This window comes from Euprymna scolopes, chromosome 20 (assembly GCF_053919585.1).
Source record: "Euprymna scolopes isolate OS-2025 chromosome 20, ASM5391958v1, whole genome shotgun sequence".
NCBI classification, from domain to species: Eukaryota; Metazoa; Mollusca; class Cephalopoda; order Sepiida; family Sepiolidae; genus Euprymna; species Euprymna scolopes.
Genome location: NC_136501.1, coordinates 86415008 through 86438290, shown reverse-complemented (window position 1 = coordinate 86438290; position 23283 = coordinate 86415008). Strand labels below are relative to the sequence as shown.

The following is a 23283-nucleotide window of genomic DNA, read 5'->3' as shown; positions in this document are numbered from 1 at the left end:
TGCCCACACTGAGGCTTGAACCTTCAAACTCCAACTTACTTAGGACTTTCACCCAGTCATGGCTGACAGAACAAGACCATGCTACCCCCCTCGCACGAGTTAAATAAGGGTTCCTTTTGACAAGATACACCTGAAGAAGGTCAAAGCTTACATGGACTGAAACATTATGAAAGTAACACTCAAAATGAGAACAGTAGTCCGAAGGATCCAAATAAGATCAATAGTCAATCTTCATCTCAAAAAAAATCAGAAACATAATAGTTGATTAATTTCTTTAAAAGATCTGAGATTCAAACATTTGTTGTTCCGATTGTGCTTTTCATTGTGCCATGAAGTGGCCGGTAGTATAAAACGCCATTGGGTGTATGCAAAAAAAAAAAAAAAAAAGGGGGGGGGGGTACGGGCTGGGGGATAACAATAAGAGACCCTGTTTGCTGGTATTTTCTTTTTTCTCTTCATTTTTACAATTTTTTTTTTTTTTTATATATATTTATATATATAAGGCCAATTGTTTTTTTTTTTTGTTCTTTTTTCTTTTTTAAGATAAGTATGCAATTATAAGTAAAAATTGTTTTGTTTTATCGTGATGATTCTTCCAATGAGATATCCAGAGAGTTAAAACAAGGAAGACATGCTGAGTTAAATGTCAGTTTTTTTGATCAATATCACTTCAATCTTCAAAAAAGGAAAAAAAAAAACGGTAAACATGAATTCAAAGAAGGACTTAGAAACATATCAAGTAGAGGGCGACTCGGCGTGCGGTAGGTGGAAAGGGGGGACTTAATTTTTTTTATCAATCTATTTTTTCTTGTTTTATAATGTTGAGAATTAAGGAGATAACAAGAGGAAATTAAAAAACCTTAGATAATGGTGTAGTGTGCGCAGGAGGGAAGGTTCAACATGGTCAAATAACTATTCTGACCAAGATAAGTATATCTTTCCTTAATAAATTTATTTTTTCTTCTCTTTTTGGAGGAAGGGAAACTGAAGGAAAAAGGGAGTAGGACTGAAGGAGAGAGAGAGAGGAGGACTGAAGGAGTGGGGGCACAACAGTTCCTTTTTCATTTAGTTTTATTTTTTCCTAAATAAAAAAAAAAAAGGAGGGGGGCATATAATTGCCCCCTTTCTTCTTTTCTTTTCTCCTATAGTATTGTCCCCATAATCTCAAATAAGGGAGAAAGTGTCTTCATTGTTTTTTTTTATCTTTCCACAATATCCCCGTAACTTTGAATGCGGTTCCAAGAGAGGAGGAAAGGACGAAGGGGAAGCGAAGGGAGGGGGTGAAAATTAAAAAGAACTTGAGGGGGGGGGTTAAAAATAAGAGAGAAAGAGGCATGGAAATTCTTTGGATTCTTTTGTGGTTGAAAGTTTGCATTGGACAGCAGGCCAAAAACGTTGGTTGTTGTATGTTTTTGTTTTAATGTTGCTTGATAGTTTCACAGTCTCATATGTCGCTAACGTAGGTGGCCGGGAAAAGCCCCTGCTGTCCATCCACATTCTCTCCTCTCCACCAATTTTCATCCTTCTTTTCTAGAACCGTGATCGTCTCGCCCTTCCGTAATTGTAATTCTTCAGGGTATTGTGGGTCAAAATCAAAAGAGGCCTTCACCTGAAGAAAAAAAAATTTTTTAAAATGAAAAAAAAAAAACAATGAAACAGGAACACAGCTTTAAAAAACTTAAAGGTGAATTTCTTCATAATGAATCACAGATTGAATAGAAAATAACCGTTCTGAACCATGACAAGGCGACTTTTTAAAGTGGAAATATTAACTTGAGATAAAATGATGGCCATACTGATTCATCACACTATGTTGGTAAATAAATATTTAATTGAATATCATTGAATTCTTCTAATATTGTCATTTCATTTTATATACCATTTATCATATTAAACAAGGTCTTCAACCAAAATTGCATTGGCATCTTCAACTTATATAAGTGAATAAATGGCAAATTATTACAATGAACTTGGAAATATATATCTGCCTTTTGTTTTTAAAAATTAGGGATACAGATCAAAGAAAATAGCTAATTTACAAGGGAGATATTTCTTAATTTCTACTTAGAATTATTTCCCTTAGATTGCAATATTGTCATTTTATATTATGTACCCATTGTCTTGTATTAAACAGTATCTTCAACCAAAATTGCATTGGCAACTTCAACTTATAAAAAGTAGCAGGACCTGTTTCTCGTCATTGCCCAAGAAGATATAAAATTATGCTAACCAATTAAATTGCTAAATTTTGTTCTTTTTAATTTTGTGTAAATTTTTTTTTTTTTTTTTAATGTTAACACATACATGTGCACCCCCCCCCCCTGGGAAATTCACCTGGAATCTTGTTTTGTGTTTACATGTTCATGTGATCTGGAAACATTTAATATAATTTAGATGTGTTATTTCAGAGCAGTAGCAAATAAAATGTTTTTTTTAATGTTAGTGCAATAAACTAGTGAAATTGTAATTTTTTTTATTAAGCTGTAAGTAAATTTAAGACAGTAAAATAAAAAAAAGAATGTAAAAGCAATGTTCTCATGTATATTAAAAACTGGCCAGCATCAAATTTTCTGTATAAAACTGAGAATTTCCCCACCAATCATAATCATAAAAGAACGATCAAATATTTATGAAGAGTTATCGAAAATTAGTGCTGAAACCATTAGTTCTAGAGTCTTTCCATAAAGGAGAAATCCTTCTAGAATGAGGTAATTTTGTTAAAATAATTGGATATGCACCAGGAACTTTTTTTGTATACATGTGAACAGAAAGCATTTAATATAATTTATGTGTGTTATTTCAGTGCGGTGGTCAAAAGAATGTATTTCCCATTTTTGTCTCATCAATTATTGAAATTCTATTTTATTTCTAAAGTGGTCAGTTAGTTAAGAATATATATATATATATATATATGTGTGTGTGAAAGAAATGAAAAAAAAAATCATACATTATGAAGTATTACTTTTCCTCATAGCTGATGAAAAATGGAACTGTTAAACCCCGATCTTTCTGAACAATACCACTCACCCCCCGTTTCAAAAAAAGAGAGAGAGAGAGAGTAAATCTTATAAATAGTATTTATATTACTCATGCTTCCTAGAAAATTGAAGTAGGCTATAGTAATCCCTCCTTAAGGCAAACTTACAAACTACCTGAGAGTTAATACTAGACTGAATATATATTAGTTCAAAATTTTAGTAATATGTTATATTTAATTAAACCTCTTCATGAGCTAAATAATTTTAATCAATTTCGGCAATGCTTAAAAGGAGGATAGCATATACCTATTTTGGTGTAGACAGTTTTGTAGAATATCCTGCGTTTTGTTTAGCAAACTGTCACTATATAGCAAGATTCTATAGTGAACAAGTTGCATTTATTTGTTTGTTGCATATATATCTATTGGTTATACCTAATAAAGTCCAACTGAATCCAGAATGAGTGCTATTTCTAATGACTTCCTTAAAATATTTAGCCACTGATGTACGAGTGTTTCTGGATTAAGCCTGGTTTTAAAAGAGCATATGTGGTTTCTTTATCTATCCTTGAAGTTTCTTTCAGTAGACTCGATGTATATATATTGTTTCCCATCACTATACTACATTTATAGACTATGTTTGAGACCAACCAATTCCCCTCAGTGGGCAGTCATTCACGTTTCTACAATTTTATTGTATCTTGGATCTATTGCTAACAGTATTAGGAGTTTGTATCAACCCTTTGGTCACATGTATTTTGGTGTTATAATTAATGATGAATGAAGCCTGATTTTTAGGGGCTGAAAAAGATAATTTAACTATTTTTATTTATGAATTTTTTTCCCCCTCAATAATACTATAAACAATTTTTGGGAGATCAATAAGAATATGCTTTACTATACAGGGGATTGAATGAGATGGCGCTACGTCTCCAGCTTTTGTTTTTAGTGGTACTATAGATACTGTGTGTTTGTTTTTAACCATGACCATAGTATATGACATTAAATTATTATAAGGCCTTCTGCTACCTGTTCTATTATTCCCAGTATATTCAGAATTGGATTTGTTAAAAGGTAATTTTTTCTCCATGGATCAAAATACAATTACTAATACTTAAAAAAATAAACTATATATTGAATTGGAGGTGGGGGATATAAAAGAGAATTTTTTTTAAATATTTTATTTCAGTTTATATATAGTTCAGATATTTTTAAATAAGTCTGTTAAAAAAAAAAAAAAAAAAAAAAATAGTGAAATTGATCATTTAATTTTGGAGAGAATTAAAAAAAAAAAAAAAAAAATCACGTTTTCATTGTTTACATCAAATTGCATAGTAATAACATTGCATTTCATCCCCCCACCCCTTTTTTTTTTTTTTTTTTGAGATTTTTGGGGATTTATGTGAAAATTCACCAGTTTTATGGAGAGTAAAAACAGGTTTTTTATTAACTTGAAAATAGAACAAAAATTACGATGAATCAATTTTATTTTACAAGTTTTTACTGTTATTTGTTACGGAGGTCGAAAATTCCGCCTTTATTATGGCCATATATATAACAGGCTCCTTCAGTCTTTGACAGACTATGGATACTCACGAAGACGTGCCTGTGCGTGAAATTTTTGTGGCAGTAGGTGTGCAATCTCCGACCACATCTCTCCTGAATCGACATTGTTAAATATCAGTGGCAAGTGGAGTGTATGTACAGGACGACTGGAAACAAATGCTGAGATAAATGGAGAGCACATACAGCACCTAGAATTAAGAAATGGTCACCCATCTGGTACTAACCAGGCTCAACGTTGCCTAACTTTGATAATCTGTTGAGAATATATATATATATATATATATATATATATATATATATATATCAATAGAGAGAGAGAGAGAGTTTTGAAGTAAAGGGAGAGAAATCAGCATAGCTATGCACAATAACTTCTCTCTGATTTGTTTTAGTAAGGAAAAATGTCTTGCCTCTTAACTAGAATATGTCACTGATGCCTTTGTTCAGTCTCGAAAGACGAAGGATATACCCTTTTAGGAAAGCTGTGCATGTAATTGTGTGGCAAAGGTGGCACAATCCCCAACCATACCTCTCCTGAATTGGCACTACTTGAGTTTAGTGGCAAGGAGAAGTTCAGGACAACTGGAAACAATGCTGAGATAAGCAGAGAGCGTATACAGCAACTGGAAATCCCAAATGGTCACCCATCTGGTACTGGCCAGGCTCATCGATGCTTAACTTCAGTGATCTGACAAAAACCGGTGTGTCAACCTGATTATGCCATATACTAGAATACATATTTTCAGACAAAACACACACACACACAAAAGAAAATTACATACATTTGTGCCATTAAGAACAAAGTAAGGAAAAAAAATTAAATAGGGTAGTAGAAAAGTATCAATATGTCAAATGGATTGCTATTTGGGTCTAAGTTAAAAAAAAAATATATAAAAATAAAAAGATAACTTCATGCGTCAAATACAAGATGCTTACCTGATTTTTTTTGTCTTTCTTAGTTAGCATGTCTAGGAGATAAATAGTTTCACCTCGACTTACTGATGATCGTCTGTGATATTCGACGATTGCATTGAGCGAAGAAAATTTTGTAACCCAAAGGAAATATTTGCCACTTCCATCCCTCAAGACTTTGTAGTGTTGGACTTCATTCCTAAATCTGGGAAGAAAAAGGACAAATATTAAATTTACTCAGGAATTTATATAACAGATAAGAATATAAAAAGCAAATTTATACAATTCAAAACAATTTGAATAGGAATCAATGGAGCTTAGTATTCAATATTTTAAAATGGCCATAAAACCATTAATTATCAAATCAAATACGAGACACTGATTCCTAACAATTCAACACTGTTTTTGGAGAACAATTTGTTTTTGCCTGGAAGTATGCATCAATTTTCAATATCACATTCGCTTTGGAGGCAAATCTATCTCTCCCTGAAGTATTTTTAGCTTTGCAAACTGTCAATAATTGCCGAAAGCAAAGTCTGGATGTGGAAGCAATTAGAAGTGTAATTCATGTAATTTTGCTATTATTAAGATCGACTTGACATTGTGCATTGTCTTGATAAAGAGTACTACTTTTTCTTATTCATTTGTGATCATTTTTTCGTGATTTCTTCTTTCAAATAAATAATGTTATATAACATTTGCTATTGATGCTTCTACCTTTCTTAAAGCAATAAAACTTGCATATCCAAATATGAAGGCCAAAACCTTGTGTGCTGATGCTTGCACCTTTGCTCTCCTTAGACAGCTTTCACCTGGTTAACAGGTCCTGCTAGTTTACAATAAAAGTATAGAAATTATGTATTAAAATCAGCAGTTGAAAAACTATAAAACTGCATCCTGTATATACATAGATGGGTTTATAGATTTAAAATAGCAGTAAAATCAAGTTTTAGAAGTAAACGTTCCTATAAGCCGTTTTTAATGCAGGTTTTGAAACATTTGACAGACTAGCACAAGGCAATTATTACTCTATCAGTCTCCTTCCCCTCTTCACTAAAATCTTTGCGCCCATAGTTAAGCGCTAGTTCACCACCTCGCAAAAGCAAACTTTCTCTCTGACAAACAGCAATGTCGTTCTACTGCAGATATTTTAACAGTCACCTCTGAATGCATATACCAGGCACTGGATAAGATGGGTGAAGCCAGGGGTGTAGCCCTTGATATATCCAAGGCCTTTGACAAAGTCTAGCACAAAGGGCTGCTAACGAAAATTAAATTGTATGGTATAACTGGACGTATACCAAATTAGATTAGATTCTTCTTAGACAATAGGACTATCCAGGTTGTTATTGATGAACATACATCTAAGCAGCATAACATTAATGCAGAAGTGCCTTAGAGGGTTGATCCTTGGACTAGTATTATTCCTGATATTCATAAACAACCTTCCTAATAATATTGTGTCAGAGATGGGTATTTTTGCTGATGATACAATGCTCTATAACATGCACGAGGGAAGAATAGATGTACATAAATCTAAGATAATGGTAGAATCGTTAAAAAATGACCTCCAGATCATAGTGGAATGAGGCCTGTAAATGAATGGTAACATTTAATGCTACTAAGACTAAGCTGCTCTCCTTTAACAATTACAAGATGCCTCTCTAACCACCTACATCCATGACAAATAACACTACCTAAGAATTCTTCCTTCAAACACCTCAGCTTAACATTCACAAGCAATATGAACTGAAATAAATACATTAAGGACATTGCAAAGGCTACTGCAAAGAAGGTAGGTTCCCTCTATAGAGCTAGAAAACTACTCATACCTACAAGGCCACTATTTGCCCATGTATGGAGTATTGTTGGCACATCTGGGTTGGTGCATCTACCACTAGCCTCTCTCTCAGATAGGGTCCAAAAAAAGTTAATAGGTCCCACTTTGTCAACTAAGTTTCAACCCCTGTCCCATTGCCGCAATGTTGCATCTCTGTGCCGGTTTTACAAGTATTTTAATGGAATGTGCTTTGATGAACTCGTTGCACTTGTACCCCCTCAACATACATAGCCCCGACAAATCTGCTTAGCAACAAAATCTTACCCCTTCCTGTTGAAGTCCCTAAATGCCTAAATTTCTATTCTATTGGTTTCTTCCCTCAAACAGCTAGACCTTGGAATTCCCTTCCTGCTACCTGCTTCCCTGACTGTACTCACATGCATTTTCAAAGGAATCCAAATAAAAGAGAATTCTCCCTTTAAAAGAATCAGTCAAAAACGTTCGCAACATCAATATATGGTTGCATTTGTAGTGTTTCAATTCACAAAAGATTACTGCATTAGTTATTCAATTTGCTTAAGGGAGGTAAATATGATTTTGCCAGATTAAAGTTATCAAGATGTTTAGAAAGAGTGTCTTTACTATTTTTTTTATAACAAAAAATATTTTATTTTTAAAATAGAACATTGACAGTTAAATTTAATTGAATTATTGATGAAAAGTCTATCAGTTATATGCAGTATAATGATGCATGAAAATGAAACCTAGCCAGTAATGGTTGAGAATGTGCACTGCATAGAAAGAACAGATATGAGAACGATATGATATATAAAAGACGGGCTTGGATTTGTTGAGCTCAGAAGAAGATTAAAACTGGACAGCTGACTCCAGTGATATGGTCAAGCTGAAGGAATGGATAAAAGTTCTTGGGTTAATAGATGTAGAATCATTGTTGTAACAGATTTAGTTCACAGGATAAGCCCAAGAAAAACATGGGAGAAAGTGATAAGTATGAACTTAAGAGAACGTAATAAAGCTAAAAAGTGGGTAATGTCACTAAATGGGGTTTGTGAATGATATGAGAAAATTGAAATGTTGAATGAGTAATAATGAAAATGGCTGCCACCCGCAATTTTGTTGAGCAAGTAGCAGCCCTGACCTTGAGATCAAAAACCAAGATCGAGTGAAACGGAATAACCAAGTCAAAACTGATAAGTTGGAAAATGATAATGAATATTTCTCTAAGTAAAAAGAAATTAAAAGGAAAATAATTTAAACAACTTATTTTTACTTGTGTAAAATAAATGCATGCATGCAAAAAAAATTCAAACAATTTAAACATTTATTTTTAACATAAAATTTTTTAAATTTAAAATTACAAATAATTTAAACAAATTTTACTTTTAAGTTAATTTTTTTTATTATTTACAATGGAAAATAGTTTATGTAGAATAAATGCACGCAATGTAACAAAGTATTTTGCCAAATTTATTTGTGCCCACTCGGTTCGTTCCATTCACTCGATCTTGGTTTTTGGTTGCAAGGTCAAGGCTGCTACTTGCTCTATGAAATTGCAGGTGGCGGCCATCTTGGGCTGGATACACTTTTTGTAACACTAAAGTCTGTTATTTTGAACAGGAACTAACATTGAGCAACAATTAAAAAAAAAGGTTAACTAGAAGCAAATACTAATTTTGTAGTATTACATATATCTTCCCTTCGCAAGGAGGGTTTAACGTCTTGTAAGTCACAATCAAATAAAATAGATGTTTTTTATCGATGCAAATCGCAAATCAAAATCTGTGGCAACTGGAATTAAAGTTTCATAACAGCTTGAAGAAAATAAGAAAATTTGAATTCAAAGAAAGAACCATTAATTTAAAATGTTGATGTCGCTTTCTCCTCTGCTAGCAGCAGAGAATGTACTGGGCTACGAACATCAACAACCTTTAGCTACAATGGTGTTACTCGAAAGCCTCCCAATGCACTGTTTCCAGCCACAGCAGTTTGAGATGACATTTAAGTGCAAACTAGTTGACCCCATTTTCCTGTGCTTGTGCCAACATTGGCCTGTGAATCTAAATCACTAGGTAAATACTAACAAACATACCCTTTAATATTTAATCTGAAGAAAGTTATTTTACTAGAAAGATATCAGATATGTCACCTTTCACTTTATATTACTATCCCGCATTTGCCCGGAGCAAAAGTGCAACATAGCTTATATCCCTCTCTCTTTCTACTTCATCTAAACCATTCATCTATTTGAACAAATACACACTTAACTCAAGTAAGGGGAATTAACTGAAAAACATTAGAGTTACTTCCCTTTCCATAATATTACAAATGCATATGTCTTGATTACGTTTAATGATAGAAATGCCCATTTCATCTCCAAATAAGGATTTTTTTTTTTCTCTAACTTTTAGATATTGTGAATCCATGGCAATGCCAATCAAGAAAATATAAACATTATGAGTCTTTGGCTAGTAGTTATAACTTTTAGCTGGACATAGAAACATACACACAGACAACTGTCCTTCATATAAGAGACTAGCTGATGTTGCCGTAGATCAATTATAAATCAAGATTTTGTAAATATTTTTATGTTGCATAGTCAGCCCAATTTTGTTAAATTCATGAAGTTAAAAAACAAACACTAAAAGAATAAGAGTTATTTTTCTCAGCTGATTTTTATTTTTCAGTGTTTAAGAATATCTTCAAATTAGCAAACTGCTGCACCAGAAATAAACTGTAGTGAAGTATGTTAATGTATTGTTTATAACATGATACAACATCACAAATGACAGTCAGAAGCAAAATCTTATTTAATTTATTTAAATACTATTTCAGTTTTACTTTTAAAAACTGGATGACAATTTTATGTAGATTGGATATACATACTCTTTCTGTTCAATACGTAAGTGCTCAACATAAAAAGTTTAAAAACATATTTATATATAAACTAGCAGGCCGCCCGGCATTGCTCGGGCATAAAATATGCTTAAATATATTTTGATTAATGCAGATTTCGCATTTATATTATACTAGCGAGGGGTACCCGGCGTTGCCCAGGTGTTTGGGGGGAGGGGGGGTTAAAATTTTTTTTTTTAAAAAGTAAGTATGAGGATCGAACCCGAACCCTTGCGGCAAAGTTATAATTTAAAGTGTGAAAAAAAAAAAAAAAAAAAAAAAAAACGTGATGTTAACCAGTGCCCCACTGTGACATGCTAACGGAAACATGTTTGAATTTATTTAATTAGTTGGATTTAGCAGGTGCCCGTTTTAAATGAGGTCAAGTTTTGACTGCGGGATAGTATTCATTTACTGCTGAACGCCCCCCCCCAAGATATTATAGGAAAAAGACTAACCCACATGCGGCGAGCGACAAATATTGAATATTTATCTTCCCGAAATCAACCAAATTAAATGGACAGGTGAGCTTCGTTGTTAACTGAGATATTACGATTTGTATGTGATATAAAAAGTTTTAAAAAGTTGTTAAGCGAGCGACCGCTTCTCTAAAAGAAGCCTTTTGTAGACACACAGAAAAAGCAAACACACATACATACATACATTTTCGCTTTTATATTTATAGATTGGACCCATTATATTGTAATGATTTAAAAAGTTTAAAAAAAAAAAAAAAGGACTCATGTGCCACCATGAGAATCGAAACCAAAACGTTTAGCTTACGATTTACTTTTTCCTTTGACATTAATGCCTGAGCTATGAAGACATGTTAACTGTAAGATTAAAAATTAAAACATGAACCAATAGCTAATATGTTACACATGTATATTCGTAATGCCGTCTTTTGACTTTCACCTGGCAAATTCCATTTTTTTTTTTTTTTTTTTTTTCACTTTTGCACCGATTTTCTCCGGCTAAAATCCAAATATAAAGTTTTGCAAGGGTTCGAATACTCTATATATTAAGTTTCATGTCATGACATAGGAGGTAGGTAAAATTTTTTTTAAACAAATATATATGCATGCATAAATATATATAGAAAGAGGTTTGTGTTTACTATAACATTTTTACACAAATATTACGCAAGTATAACTCATGTAGAATATCTGCATAAATATAATTACATGTAATAGTTAACTAAAGATGATCATCCCATAAGAAAACCGGGGAAAAAAAAAAAAAAAAAAAAAAAAACAACTAATATGGAATTAATTTAAAATTAATGCATAAAAGAATATGCAAATCAGCAAAATCTTTTGTAGATGAATGCAATTCCACGATCCATATACAACAAATTTGTAGTTTCTTTTCAAATAAATAGAAAAAAGGATTTTTAATATATCAACACAAAAAAAAAAGAAAAATTTATAGGCGTATAGATAAATTAATTTTTATTTTTACATAAAAATGATTTTTTTCTTTTACATAGGCATCCCCATTTATTAAGGCCAAGAGGCCACCCGAGGATAAGGGTTAAAGCGTGTACAGTAGAAATTGGCCAATATAGTAATCGTTAGTAATGGAAATTCGGTAAATTTGTTACTTATATGGAACGGCTCATCAAAAACTTCTTTATGTTAGACTTGAAGACAACCATATTGTAGTCAGCTGGAAACCAGGAAAACAGAAGACAATTCCACAGGTGTGCAGTTCTAAGAAAGAAGCTTTGTTCATGGAATCTACGTTTAGGCACAGATAAAGAGTGGGGGAAATTGTTAGTGTTTTCTGCTAGACGGGTGTTTCTTGTGAAAGTTTGGCGAGGGGAGACCATAGATTGGAGCTCAGTCGAGCATTTGCCATGAAAATAACAATAAAGCAGAGACAAACTCGCAACATCTCTTTGTGAGAAAGAGGTTGCGGGGAAGAGAAAAGGACATCCCCTACGAGGCTACGAAGTTTATTTTGAACTCTATCAAGGCAGGATAAGTCCTTTCTAGCAGCTCCTGCCCATATGTGGCAACAGTATTCCATCCTTGAACGTATTTGGCTCTTATATAGATAGAGAATTGCATCAGCAGTGAGATATCTACTGGATCGATAGAAGGATTCCACCATTTTACCAGCGGCCTTGACAACAGATTTAATGTATGTGTTAGAAAATTTGATAAAAAAATAAATAAATACAAAAGGAACATAAAACAGAAGAATTGTTATGCTTAACAATGTTTTCATTTAAATGAAATAATGTTGGCTAAATATACAAAATATTTTTCAATTATCTTAAAAAGGAACATTTTCTTTATAAAATAAATCACTATATTTGCTAAAGTTAATCTCAATTCTAAAAGTAGTCAAACATTTTAATTCTTCCAAACTAAATGTCCATTCTTTTTCTTTTCTTCATAATGGAAAACTAGCGGGAAAATTTCAGAGGTGACTCATTCATATGTAATATATGTTGGTATATATTGATGTTGGCATTCTGTAGATGTTCAGTGTAAATGGAGACGCTCTGATATTGTGGGTTTTTTTTTGTTAAAACTGCAAAAGTATTTATCTAAGCTAGCATGAATGCCCAGCAAAGCCCAGTTGTAAAGTACGCTTAAATATGATTTAAATTTTAATTCTTGCAGATTTTGTATACATTATTATAGAGTTAATGTTCTATCGATTTTTATATATTATAAAGTTGCGATTTCAAAAATTAAAAAAAGTATATGTATATGATTTTGGTGCATTAGCTTGAATTGAAACTGAAATAAGAACTTATGAAAAAAAAAAAAAAAATATATATATATATAACTCTAGTTCCTTCAGCCATAATCGAAACTGAAACTTATGAAGAATTCTTGGTAAAATTATTTATGACAAGAAATGGAAGTACATAACAATTAAATGACCCGGATGTAAGCATGACACAGAAAATAACACACATGTTATCGTATTAATATATAGATGAAAATTATGACTCCTTGATTTGTTTGAAATGCTTTTTTGAATCAGACTTGGAAAATCTGGCTGACAGTTTATATATTACACACATCTAGTTGTGGAGTTGAAGGATCTAACTTTGATAATTCCAAAAATTCTAATCGACTGTTTATATTGTCTTTCAATATTCAAATTGGGTTCTTGTCCAGAATTTTCCTATATTAAAAATTAAAATTAAGAAAACTTGTATGATGTACATACCTCTGATGAAATGAAAATATTATATTCTAAAAATCACATAAATTGATCAAGAAAATCATTCTTGAGTGATTAATGCGAATTTGTAGCATTATAACATAAATCAAGTATGAATTATTCTTGAATTATCTACCTTGTTCTTTGAGTTTTTTTTTTTGTTTTGTGTTTTTTTTTAAATGGCAGCCGAGACACTCACTTCTCCAATGTTCAAATGCTATTTTTTTTTATTTTTTTTTTTTATTATTTATTTAAACATAAAACTTCTCAATCAATTTACGTCATTTTTGGAATATGAAAGTTTTGTTTTATCATGGGTACATACATTATACAGATTTTTCTTTATATTCATTGTTTAATATAAGGAAAATTCTGGACAAAAAACCTTAAATTATCTGCTGATTCTTTGGAATGAAAAATAAATCTTACTCCTAGTAAGTCCTGACTTCTTTCCAAAACCTTACACTCTTCAAACCCAATACACACACAAAATAATAATGTAGGTAAATGTTGGCTTACTTGACTGAAATGGAAAATTCTCCTGGAGAGCTTTCACTATGCCGTACAAGAAATGCTCCATCTGGTTGAATATACTGATCATTCTCATCTTTGTCTAACAAGAGTTTTTCTGCTTGTGCTCTGGTAATCTTTTTGGGAATAAACCACCTGAAAGAGAACATAAAATTTAGTGTTTTAAAAAATTAAAATGAGATTTCACATTGTAAAAAAATTGGGTAATTTTTTTTAAATAATAATGAGTCAATATTTATTAAGGTTAAAAGCCATTCAAGGATGAGAGTGTGAGAGATGGGCTAATAGAGACTATTATAAAAGATTGAAAACAGTGAATGGAATGTACAAAATTTAGTGACTTCCGAAGATGTTAATTGGCATGACATTTTGAAAAGAAACATATTGTAATCCTCAGGGGAAAAAAACTTAATTAGTCACGGATTTATCAAGACTAAAAAGCATTTGAAAATAAGTTAATAAAAAGAATGGATTTTTAATTGAACAATGAAATCCAGTTATGCTTTTACAACATAATATCTCAAATCATTTTATGCTGAATCTGTGTTTATAGTTATGCTGTTTGAAAAACAAGAACATGATTATGTCGTTTGAACATTATCAGATTAAATAGTGGGTGATCATTTTATGTAAAATTAATATGCAAAACTTATACCTTAACTCTAAATTCTCAAATAATTGTTTATTTTTTTTTGTGTTTTGTTTATGCAATAACACCATTCCCTCCAACGTTTTCTAGGGTGTTCACATGTAGTTGTCTATTAAAAAATTTTTTTATTTATTTTAAAGGGTTGGAGAGTAATTGGATAAGGGTCCTTACCTGAAATAATACTAAATTGATAAAAATGAATTAATCTTACCAAAATATCATGAGCTTACTTCAGTTGTTTAACTTAAGGGTTGTAGATATAGTGCGATACCCACCCTCACCAAGTATTAGGAAGTAAAAAAAAAAAAAAGAGGAAATGGATTTATCAGCAGAACAATAGAGAGGAAGTTCTTCAAGGTACACAAAAAAAAAAAAAAAAAAAAAAAAAAAAATGAATAGGATTATTAAACCGTGTGGTCGACAAAAGAGCAGACAAAGATTTGAGATTAGTTTATGGGCAGTTTTGTTTTATGTGTGACTGGGTTTTTGAGGACAATTTGTGGACAGTCTTTGGTTTGCAACAATTAATGATAGCTTCAACTATGTCTAAACTAAGTCATGGCTTAGACAAGACAGATCGAGCTATAGGTTGGTTGGTTGTTTTTGTTTTACGGCATATCAACCTTTTTCAGGTTATTTAATGCGGAATCTAGTTATTTTGAGGAACGATTTTTAATGGAGTATATTTTTTTTTAAGTCAGATTCTATTTAACCCATAGTTGGGACCCTAACAGGTACTACCACTCCAGGTCAGAGTGGACCTGGGAGCAATGGCAATTAAAGGGTGGCTCCACACTCCCCAAAGCCCGCAAGGTGGGGTCTCACCATCGGATATAGTTTTAGGTCATATCCAGGACCATGAGCTATAGGAGATCAAAATGAACTGATATCAACTGACAAAAACAGGTTTGTCAGAACATAGATGTAGACCTTAGTGTGTACAGGAGTGATGATGTCACGTACACACGCATGCAGAGCACAACTGATATTTACTGTAGGTGTTGGCATCTTTTATTTATCTTTGTTTTTTTATACTCGTGAACACGTGTGCAACTCCTTGGCAGCCGCCAATGTACAAGACACTGACATAGCCAAGAGAGAAGATGACTGACTAATCAATTCATAAAACAAAGCTGCGTTGCTTAGATCATATAAAATTAAATCCAGGAAAAAAACGGACCACCTTCCCAACAGAAACTGGACCAGTTGACCCTCACAGAATGAATATCTTTTTGTCTAATTTTTAGATATCTTACATTCCTTTGCAGTCCATATAAAAATTATCGTGGTCTGTTTCTATATTGTTTTTTTATTTTAAGCTGGACATACAAACAAACACACATACATACACACACACACACAGACGTATGCCTTTTATATAATACACTAGTAGGGATACCCAACGTTGCCCAAGTTCACAAATAATAAATAGAAGAAATGAAGTTCCATTTGGACACACCTGCTATACTAAGGATATCAAGCACTTTTTCATTACTATATATCGATTCTATTGTGGGCAACGTCGATAAAATTTTCTTGTAAATTCTGCAACCATTCTACCCTCACTCCTATCCGGGTATATGAAGGAGGGATTTGTTAACTGTACTTTAATGTAATAATTTGAAAAACAAAAAGATACAAAAAAAATTTCATTCAACTTGAAAATCCTACTTTAAAAACTGATAAAAACACAAAAATGTAATCGCCCCTAAAAACAGTACCAACCAGATTCTTCGACAGTTCTATCCCCACCAATCAGATTAGGAGAGGGAAGGTAAACAAAAGATTAAGAATAGAAAGAGAAGCTATTCTCAAGATACTGAGCACTTTTTGATAACTATATACCAATTTTCTATCCCATGCACAGCATTTTTCTTAAATACTGTTTCAGTCTAGAAAGATTTCTCTTTACAGTCTGTTGCAATGGCCGTGTTACTTTGTGAGTGGTTATCTCAGTATGATCCTAAACTTCAGAATTTTGTTTTGTCTCCTTCAAAGATAGGAGGGAAAAAAACTTAAAAGCAAACTAAAATTAATTCAATTGTAAAAACAAAATAGAAATAAAGAAAATGAAAAAAAAGTTATTTTCAGCGCTTTGCAAACTGCACAAGTTTTTTTTAACCAAAATAAACGTTTTCATGTTTAAAAAAATGATTGCTAATTACTTATTTTGTTATGCACAAGTTTTTTTTGTTTTTTTTTTAATCAAAATAAACGTTTTAGGTTTTAAAAATGATTGCTAATTACTTATCGTGTTATTAAAAGGAAACACAAAAAAACATGACCCATGCTGGACGTGAACCTCAAAAGGCGAACGCCGTAAGCAAATACACTATCCATTAGGCCAACATCATAACGACCTTATAGCATTGCAAATTTATGTTTCAAAAGTAAGGTAGGAATGAACAGTATTCACGCATGCATAGATTGAAATTGTTAAGAAAAAGCACTGAGAGCAATTTTTTTTATCTGCCCCCTCAAATAATATGACATTTGTACCTTAAAAAAATTGATTTTTTTCTAATTTTTACATGTGGATCCCCATTCTTTCAGTTGATACCATATTTATAGTGTTCAGTTTTTTTGTTTTTTTTGGAACTTTTAGTTGGACATACAAACACACATACGTTTGCCCTTTAATTAAAAACATGAACAAATTATGTAATGTAAGTGAAAACTTTAGTTATCATCAGTTTAATGTCTTGTTTTATGGCTTTTAAAAGCTGACTTTGAAACTAACCTATCTCGGACAGGGCTTTACGTTGTGAGTGAAACAGTCACATTTGCAAATGATTTTTCCAAGCGGCGACTAGAAATAATAAAACACATCTTTTGGTGATTACCAGTGAAAAATCAACACAATCTTTCAAAGCTTATTACTGATTGGAAAACTCTTTTTCAATCTTTACTTTTCTTTTTTAATAAAAGAAAAATTATTTAAACAATAAAAGCTTAATAGAACAATATACTTTTTTTTTCACAAAGGTTGTTTAAAAAAAATAACATCTGAAGAAATTTGAACGTTTATATCTAAAAGTCAGGACATAAAATTCGGTTCATATTTAGAATTTCACTTTTAAAATACAAAAAAAATCTTTATGATGAACATACTTGCCACATGGGTTTCGCTAGTAACTTTTCTATTTGGTTTGTAAATGAAAATATTTAGTCATCAAAGGTGAATTAGATAAATTTATCCATAGAGCCCTGTCAAATCAGGTCTTCATCTCTCTCCCAAATCCTTTCATATCACCCCCCCCACACACGTTTTACTTGATCTTCCTTTACCAACCAACCTTGATACTTCAACTGTTCTACATACAATAATCCAAGCACTAATTTATTGCTTTAATGTGACCAAGCTAACAGTCTCTCTCCCTATTCAACTATCCTCCAAGTTAATCATATCTAAGCATCCATTTACGACTCGCATTAAACATCCACAATATTTTATGATGGACGTTTAATGCGAATCTTAAAAACAGGTTTAGATCTAATGACCTTTGAGGAAGATTAAAAAGTCAGAACTTAAAAGGGAGAATTTCCCCTTTAGTAAATACATAAATTGGTCATCAATGCTTCTCAGAATAAGTTTTAACAATTTCAAGTAAAAACTGTCTTGTCCAGAATAATTAGTTAAAAATTTCACAAAAAACTCCTAAAAAGAAATAAAATAGTAATGCCCAACAACCATAAAATCACTTTAGATATTCCAAGATTTCAAGTAGTTCTCTCAAAATAGTCATCTTTCAAAACCAAACCACTAAGTCCTCAAAATACCACCATTTCGCTCAGAAATGAATATCTTTTCACATGCTTTAATAAATCTATACTCCTATAATTTTTTTTGTGTGTATTGCGTTACACATGTGCGATAAAAGATGTGGTAAGGCAATTTATAATGTAGGGGTATAAACGGAAACTTAATGATAAAACAAATATCGTTTACCTTTGTAACACGTTGCCAAAGTATTTTTCTCTTTATCGCATATGTGGCACAGCAAAAAAATAAAGCAAGTGGATAGAAACACAAGGACGAACACAATAAAAATGCGATGAAATAACAAGATAACAGACACTTTCCCAAATGATACAAAAATAGATTTATTTAAGATAAAAAAAAAAAGGAAAGAGTTTAATGAAAGAAAAAGAAATGTATTCAAAGTTATGGAATCTGAAGTATATCTACGTGTATTGAAATGAGCGAAAGTCCTTAGGGGTAATCAAAGTCTTTGCACTTACAAGTCTCTTGTTTTTCCCCTTTTTTTTTTGTTTCTTTTGCTGGTGTGTTTCCCAACTCGTCAATGACGCAGTTAATCCAAGATATTTCCTTCGGTGGGGAAAAAGTTCGGATAGCAAATTCACGCGTTCTCTTTTCTTGCTCGCGCGTTATATATCTGTCTCTTTCATGAGGGATGGGGGGGGGCACATCGTCCGCGTCAGTATATCCACATCTCCTTCGCATGATGAGAAAAAGGTCATCGTCTCTTTCGTGAGAAAGTAAATTAATCGCATCCTCTCACATGACTGGAGATGGTCGTGTCGTCCACGTCTCGTATATCCGTATCCTTTTCGCATGAGGGGAAGAAGTCACCCCTCCCTCCTCCCACGAGGAGAGAAACCTCTTAACAGGTCGGCGACCCAAACCAAAAAAGAGCGATTTCCGCTAGTGTGTAGTTATAAAAGGGAAAAGGGGAAGTGATAACTCTTCGGTTTAAAAATAGACTTGACAAAATCCCTAGCCAGTAAAGTCTCTGCAAGTTTTTTTTGGGGGGGGAGGGGGGGGGTACATTAATAGACTCTCGCTCCGTTCAAAACAACTACTGTATTAGTCTATCTTGTGGGAATCACGTTTTATTTTACCTCGGCGACAAAGTATAAAAACTAAAAAAAACGATATATCTCGTCAGTCTAAAATGAAATATTTAAATTTTGATTTAAATACCTCCCACTAAAAAAAATGAAAAAGCGTAATATGCTGCGCTTTTTCATAAAATTTAGAGCAAGTGGCACAGGCAATTATCACAATCCTCGTGGTTTCCTCCGCCTTGCAAAACGCTAACTTGAGTGGGAGCGTCTCCAAGTATTTATCTGACGGATGGCCTTTATACCAATTTTTATGCTGACGTAAATTATCTCCCTTAGCTTCATTCTTATAACTGTCACTATCTCCATCATTTTCGTCGCTTGGTGTCTCTTTATCAAAATTACGTACATAGTTGCCATCATTATTCTCTTCCCCGTCATTCTTACTATCGTCATATACTACATCTTCATTTCTCATCTGGTCTTCATGATTATCACCATCTTTGTTAAACTCATCATTATTACTGTCTCCATCGTTGTCGTCACTATGGGTCGGCTTATTCTCGTTGGGCTAGTCATTCTCACTATCGTCGTTATCTTTCTCTTTCAAGTTATTAATTGAAGTTTCATCCGCTGCTATGAATATTTTCCCCGCATATTCTATCTCCATCACGTGGTTCATTTTCGCAAGTAATATTACCGTCGTCTTCATTATTCGGTTTATTTTCATCAACATCACTATCATCATCGTCGTAATCATTATAACTGTCGCCTTCACCGTCAACCTTATCGTCGTTTATGTGGACTTCACCAACCTTCTTTCCAACACAGGAAAGTTTAGTCTCACTGGCTTCCTTAATGAATTTTTCCCCCTCAGATATTCTTTTACTATCGCCGTAGTCATAATCAGTATTATCTAGCTTATAACTGTCGTCCTCCTTGTATTTTGATGTATTATTGTGGTCCTTATCACCTTTATCATCTAATTTCTCCTTACTGTCGTTTTTAGCTTTTTCTTTCAATTTATTCTCACTAATATCACTGTCTCTGTAGTTTATTTTATTTATTCCGTCATCGCTATTGCTTAATTTATTCAAACTACTGTCATTCTTCATTTCGGTAACTATGTCTGGATAAACTTCCATATCCGTTTCACTCATCTTTGTATCTACCTTACGCTCGGTATTACATTCGTGAGATTCCTGACTTTTAGGTGACGTTACAATTAAAAAAGGTCACAATTGATATTCGTGTTAAAAACTCCTTTTTTCTATTTATTTAAAAAGAAAATACAACTTTGTTAGATATGGATCATGGAATTGCATTCTTCTATAAAAGATCTAGCTAATCTGCATATTCTTTTAAAGATTAATTTTAATTAATTCCCTATTAGTTTTTCGGTTTTCTTATGGGATGATCATCTTTAGTTAACTATTACATGTAATTATATTCATGCAGATATTGTACATGATTTATATTTGCGTAATATTTGTGTAAAAAGGTTATCGTAAACACAAATCTCTTTCTATATGTATTTATGTATGTGTATATATATATTTGTTAAAAAGTTTTGCCTACCAAACTCCTGTCAATTTTTGATCTACATACATGAAAATTAATATATAGGGTATTTGAACCCATGCAAAACTTTATATTTGGGGAAAATCAGTGCAAAAGCGTGAAAATTCAAAATGGAATTTGCTAGGTGAAGGTTGAATGACAACATTACGAATATACATGAGTAAAGTAATAGCTATTGGTTCATGTTTTAATTTTTAGCCTTCCAGCAAATGTGTCTCCATAACTTAGGCATTAACATCAAAGGAAAAAGTCATAAGCTAAACATTTTGGTTTCAACTCTCTGTGGTGGCACATGAGCCCTTTTTATTTATTTATTTTTTTTTAACTTTTAAAATCATTACGTTTTATTGGATCCAATATAATATTATAATAAATACGAAATCTGCATTAATCAATATATCATATTTAACCATATTTTATGATTGGGCAATGCCAGGTGGCCTGCTAGTAATGATTCACATGATATATTTGAAGAGTTTTTAGGAAAATAATGAAAAATTTTAATGCTATGAAATGGCCATTTTGCATTAGATTTTTGCTTTTTTGCCACTATGGTGTTCAGAAACACAGTACCACTTCCCTAAGGTATTTTGTCGTGAAATTTTGAAAACATTGGTTCATTTGGAATCTTTTTGTCTTAACCCTGCGTTAGTCACCTGGGTATTCCAAACAGGATTAGTCCCATGCAGTGTTTATACACCCCAGTATGAAAATGTGTATAGTGTTATTTTTTTATAAAATATAGTTATTCTGCTGGTTCACGATATACCTAGTCCTTGTTGAACAGTTTGAATCACTTGTAGTTTGTTGATATTAATATTAATATAATACAATAAAATAAATTATAAAACTAAGGAAAAATTAAAAAACCTTGGATTTAGATCAAATTTATTAAAAAATACTCACAGGATACACCAGTTTGTGTTATTTTTTAATATCTATGATAAACACAAAATGTTTGCATACATTGAAATAGCAAGAAAAGTAAATACGAGTTTATTACATAAACATTACCTTGCAATCTGATTCACCTCCAAGAAAAACTGAGATACAACTGCTATGCCCTCAATGTCAGGAGAGTACTGAGAGGGTGGAAAAGAAATAAGTTGCCAACTAGGAATTATGAGTACTCAGGCAAAACTGGGGTGACAAAACACCCCATGGAAGTAATGCAGGGTTAAAAATTTAACAGGTTTCAGATATTTTTTTCTAAATATTTTTTGTACCTCAAGTAATGAATAAATTAATGTTTTTATTATTTTTACGAGATAAAATTATAACTATATTGATTTCTCTTTTGGTACAAAATGTTTTTAAATAGGGCTTCTCCCCCCCCCCAAATTGTAATTCATTTTCAGCAAAAGTAAACAATTTAGTAGCACTAATGATTACTGTTATTGAAAGAATGCTTGGATTTAAGTAGCATCAGCTGTGGTCAACTTAGTTTGAAATCGATGAGTTTTGTGAATTATGTTTACTTTGAGAAAAAAAAAAAAATCACAAAAACTTTTGCTTAAAATTAATGCCGATTCTTTTATATTTCTTCCGAAAAAATATTGGTTTTCAAATATATTTAACTTTCAAACTTTCATTGTAGTAATAAATTACTTTATACCTGTTAATTAAAAACTAACGATTCTACTCTTTTAAGCGATTATGTATTCTAAATAAATTGTTTTTTTTTTAAATTAGTGAATAAAAATTGACAGCAATAATTTAGAATAGGGGGGAATCAATTTTGCATATAAATTTAATGTATAATGACCCCCCCCCATTTCCCAACCATTCTTGCCTTTTAGAGCAGTTTTCTTGATATTTTTTGATTTGAAAAGTATACATATACATATATATATATATATATATATATGAACAAATGATTAATAAAACATGTTAAAAGACATCTTGAAAAAGAGTTAAAAACATATTTAATTTTAAAAAAAGAAAGCACAAGATAAGTGGATAGTCCTTAATCCGCGGAGTTTCGAAGAAATACTCTCCTTCTCAATTTACTTGATTCCTCCAGCCTTGACAGACGTGTTTTAAATATTCTCTCCAGTGCTTTTTCTTTTAATGATTTGGAATTCATTCCATTTGCGCTTTTTTCCAAGGAACTCTGCCTTTTGGATCATTTTGGACCATTTGGAATTTACCCATTGGATTGGAAATTTTAAATTCGACCGTTTTGGATTTTACCATTCTTGGATTTTTTACCCTTCACCGGACTATCCATTCATGTGAAATCTTTTTATCATTTTTCTTTTGCCTCCTGTTCCCCTTACCTCACCCTTTTTTTAACCAAGTAAGATCTGTGACTTACTTGTGGTTTCATTAAATACTTTTATATGCAAAATCCGATCCTGCATTTTTCTAATTCCTGCCCTCTGA

General features: G+C 32.1%; 1 protein-coding gene across 1 annotated transcript in view; it reads right to left on the bottom strand.

The window, feature by feature from the left end:
• Positions 1-430: 430 nt before the first annotated feature.
• Positions 431-23283, bottom strand: part of LOC145241523 (growth factor receptor-bound protein 2-like) — a 138589-nt gene continuing 115736 nt past the window's right edge. The window contains exons 3-5 of the mRNA XM_080104566.1: positions 13851-13997; positions 5477-5657; positions 431-1609 (exon numbers count right to left, since the gene is read on the bottom strand). Coding sequence (XP_079960692.1) covers positions 1445-1609; positions 5477-5657; positions 13851-13997 — 493 coding nt within the window. The 3' untranslated portion in view covers positions 431-1444. The remainder of the gene's footprint in view (positions 1610-5476; positions 5658-13850; positions 13998-23283) is intronic.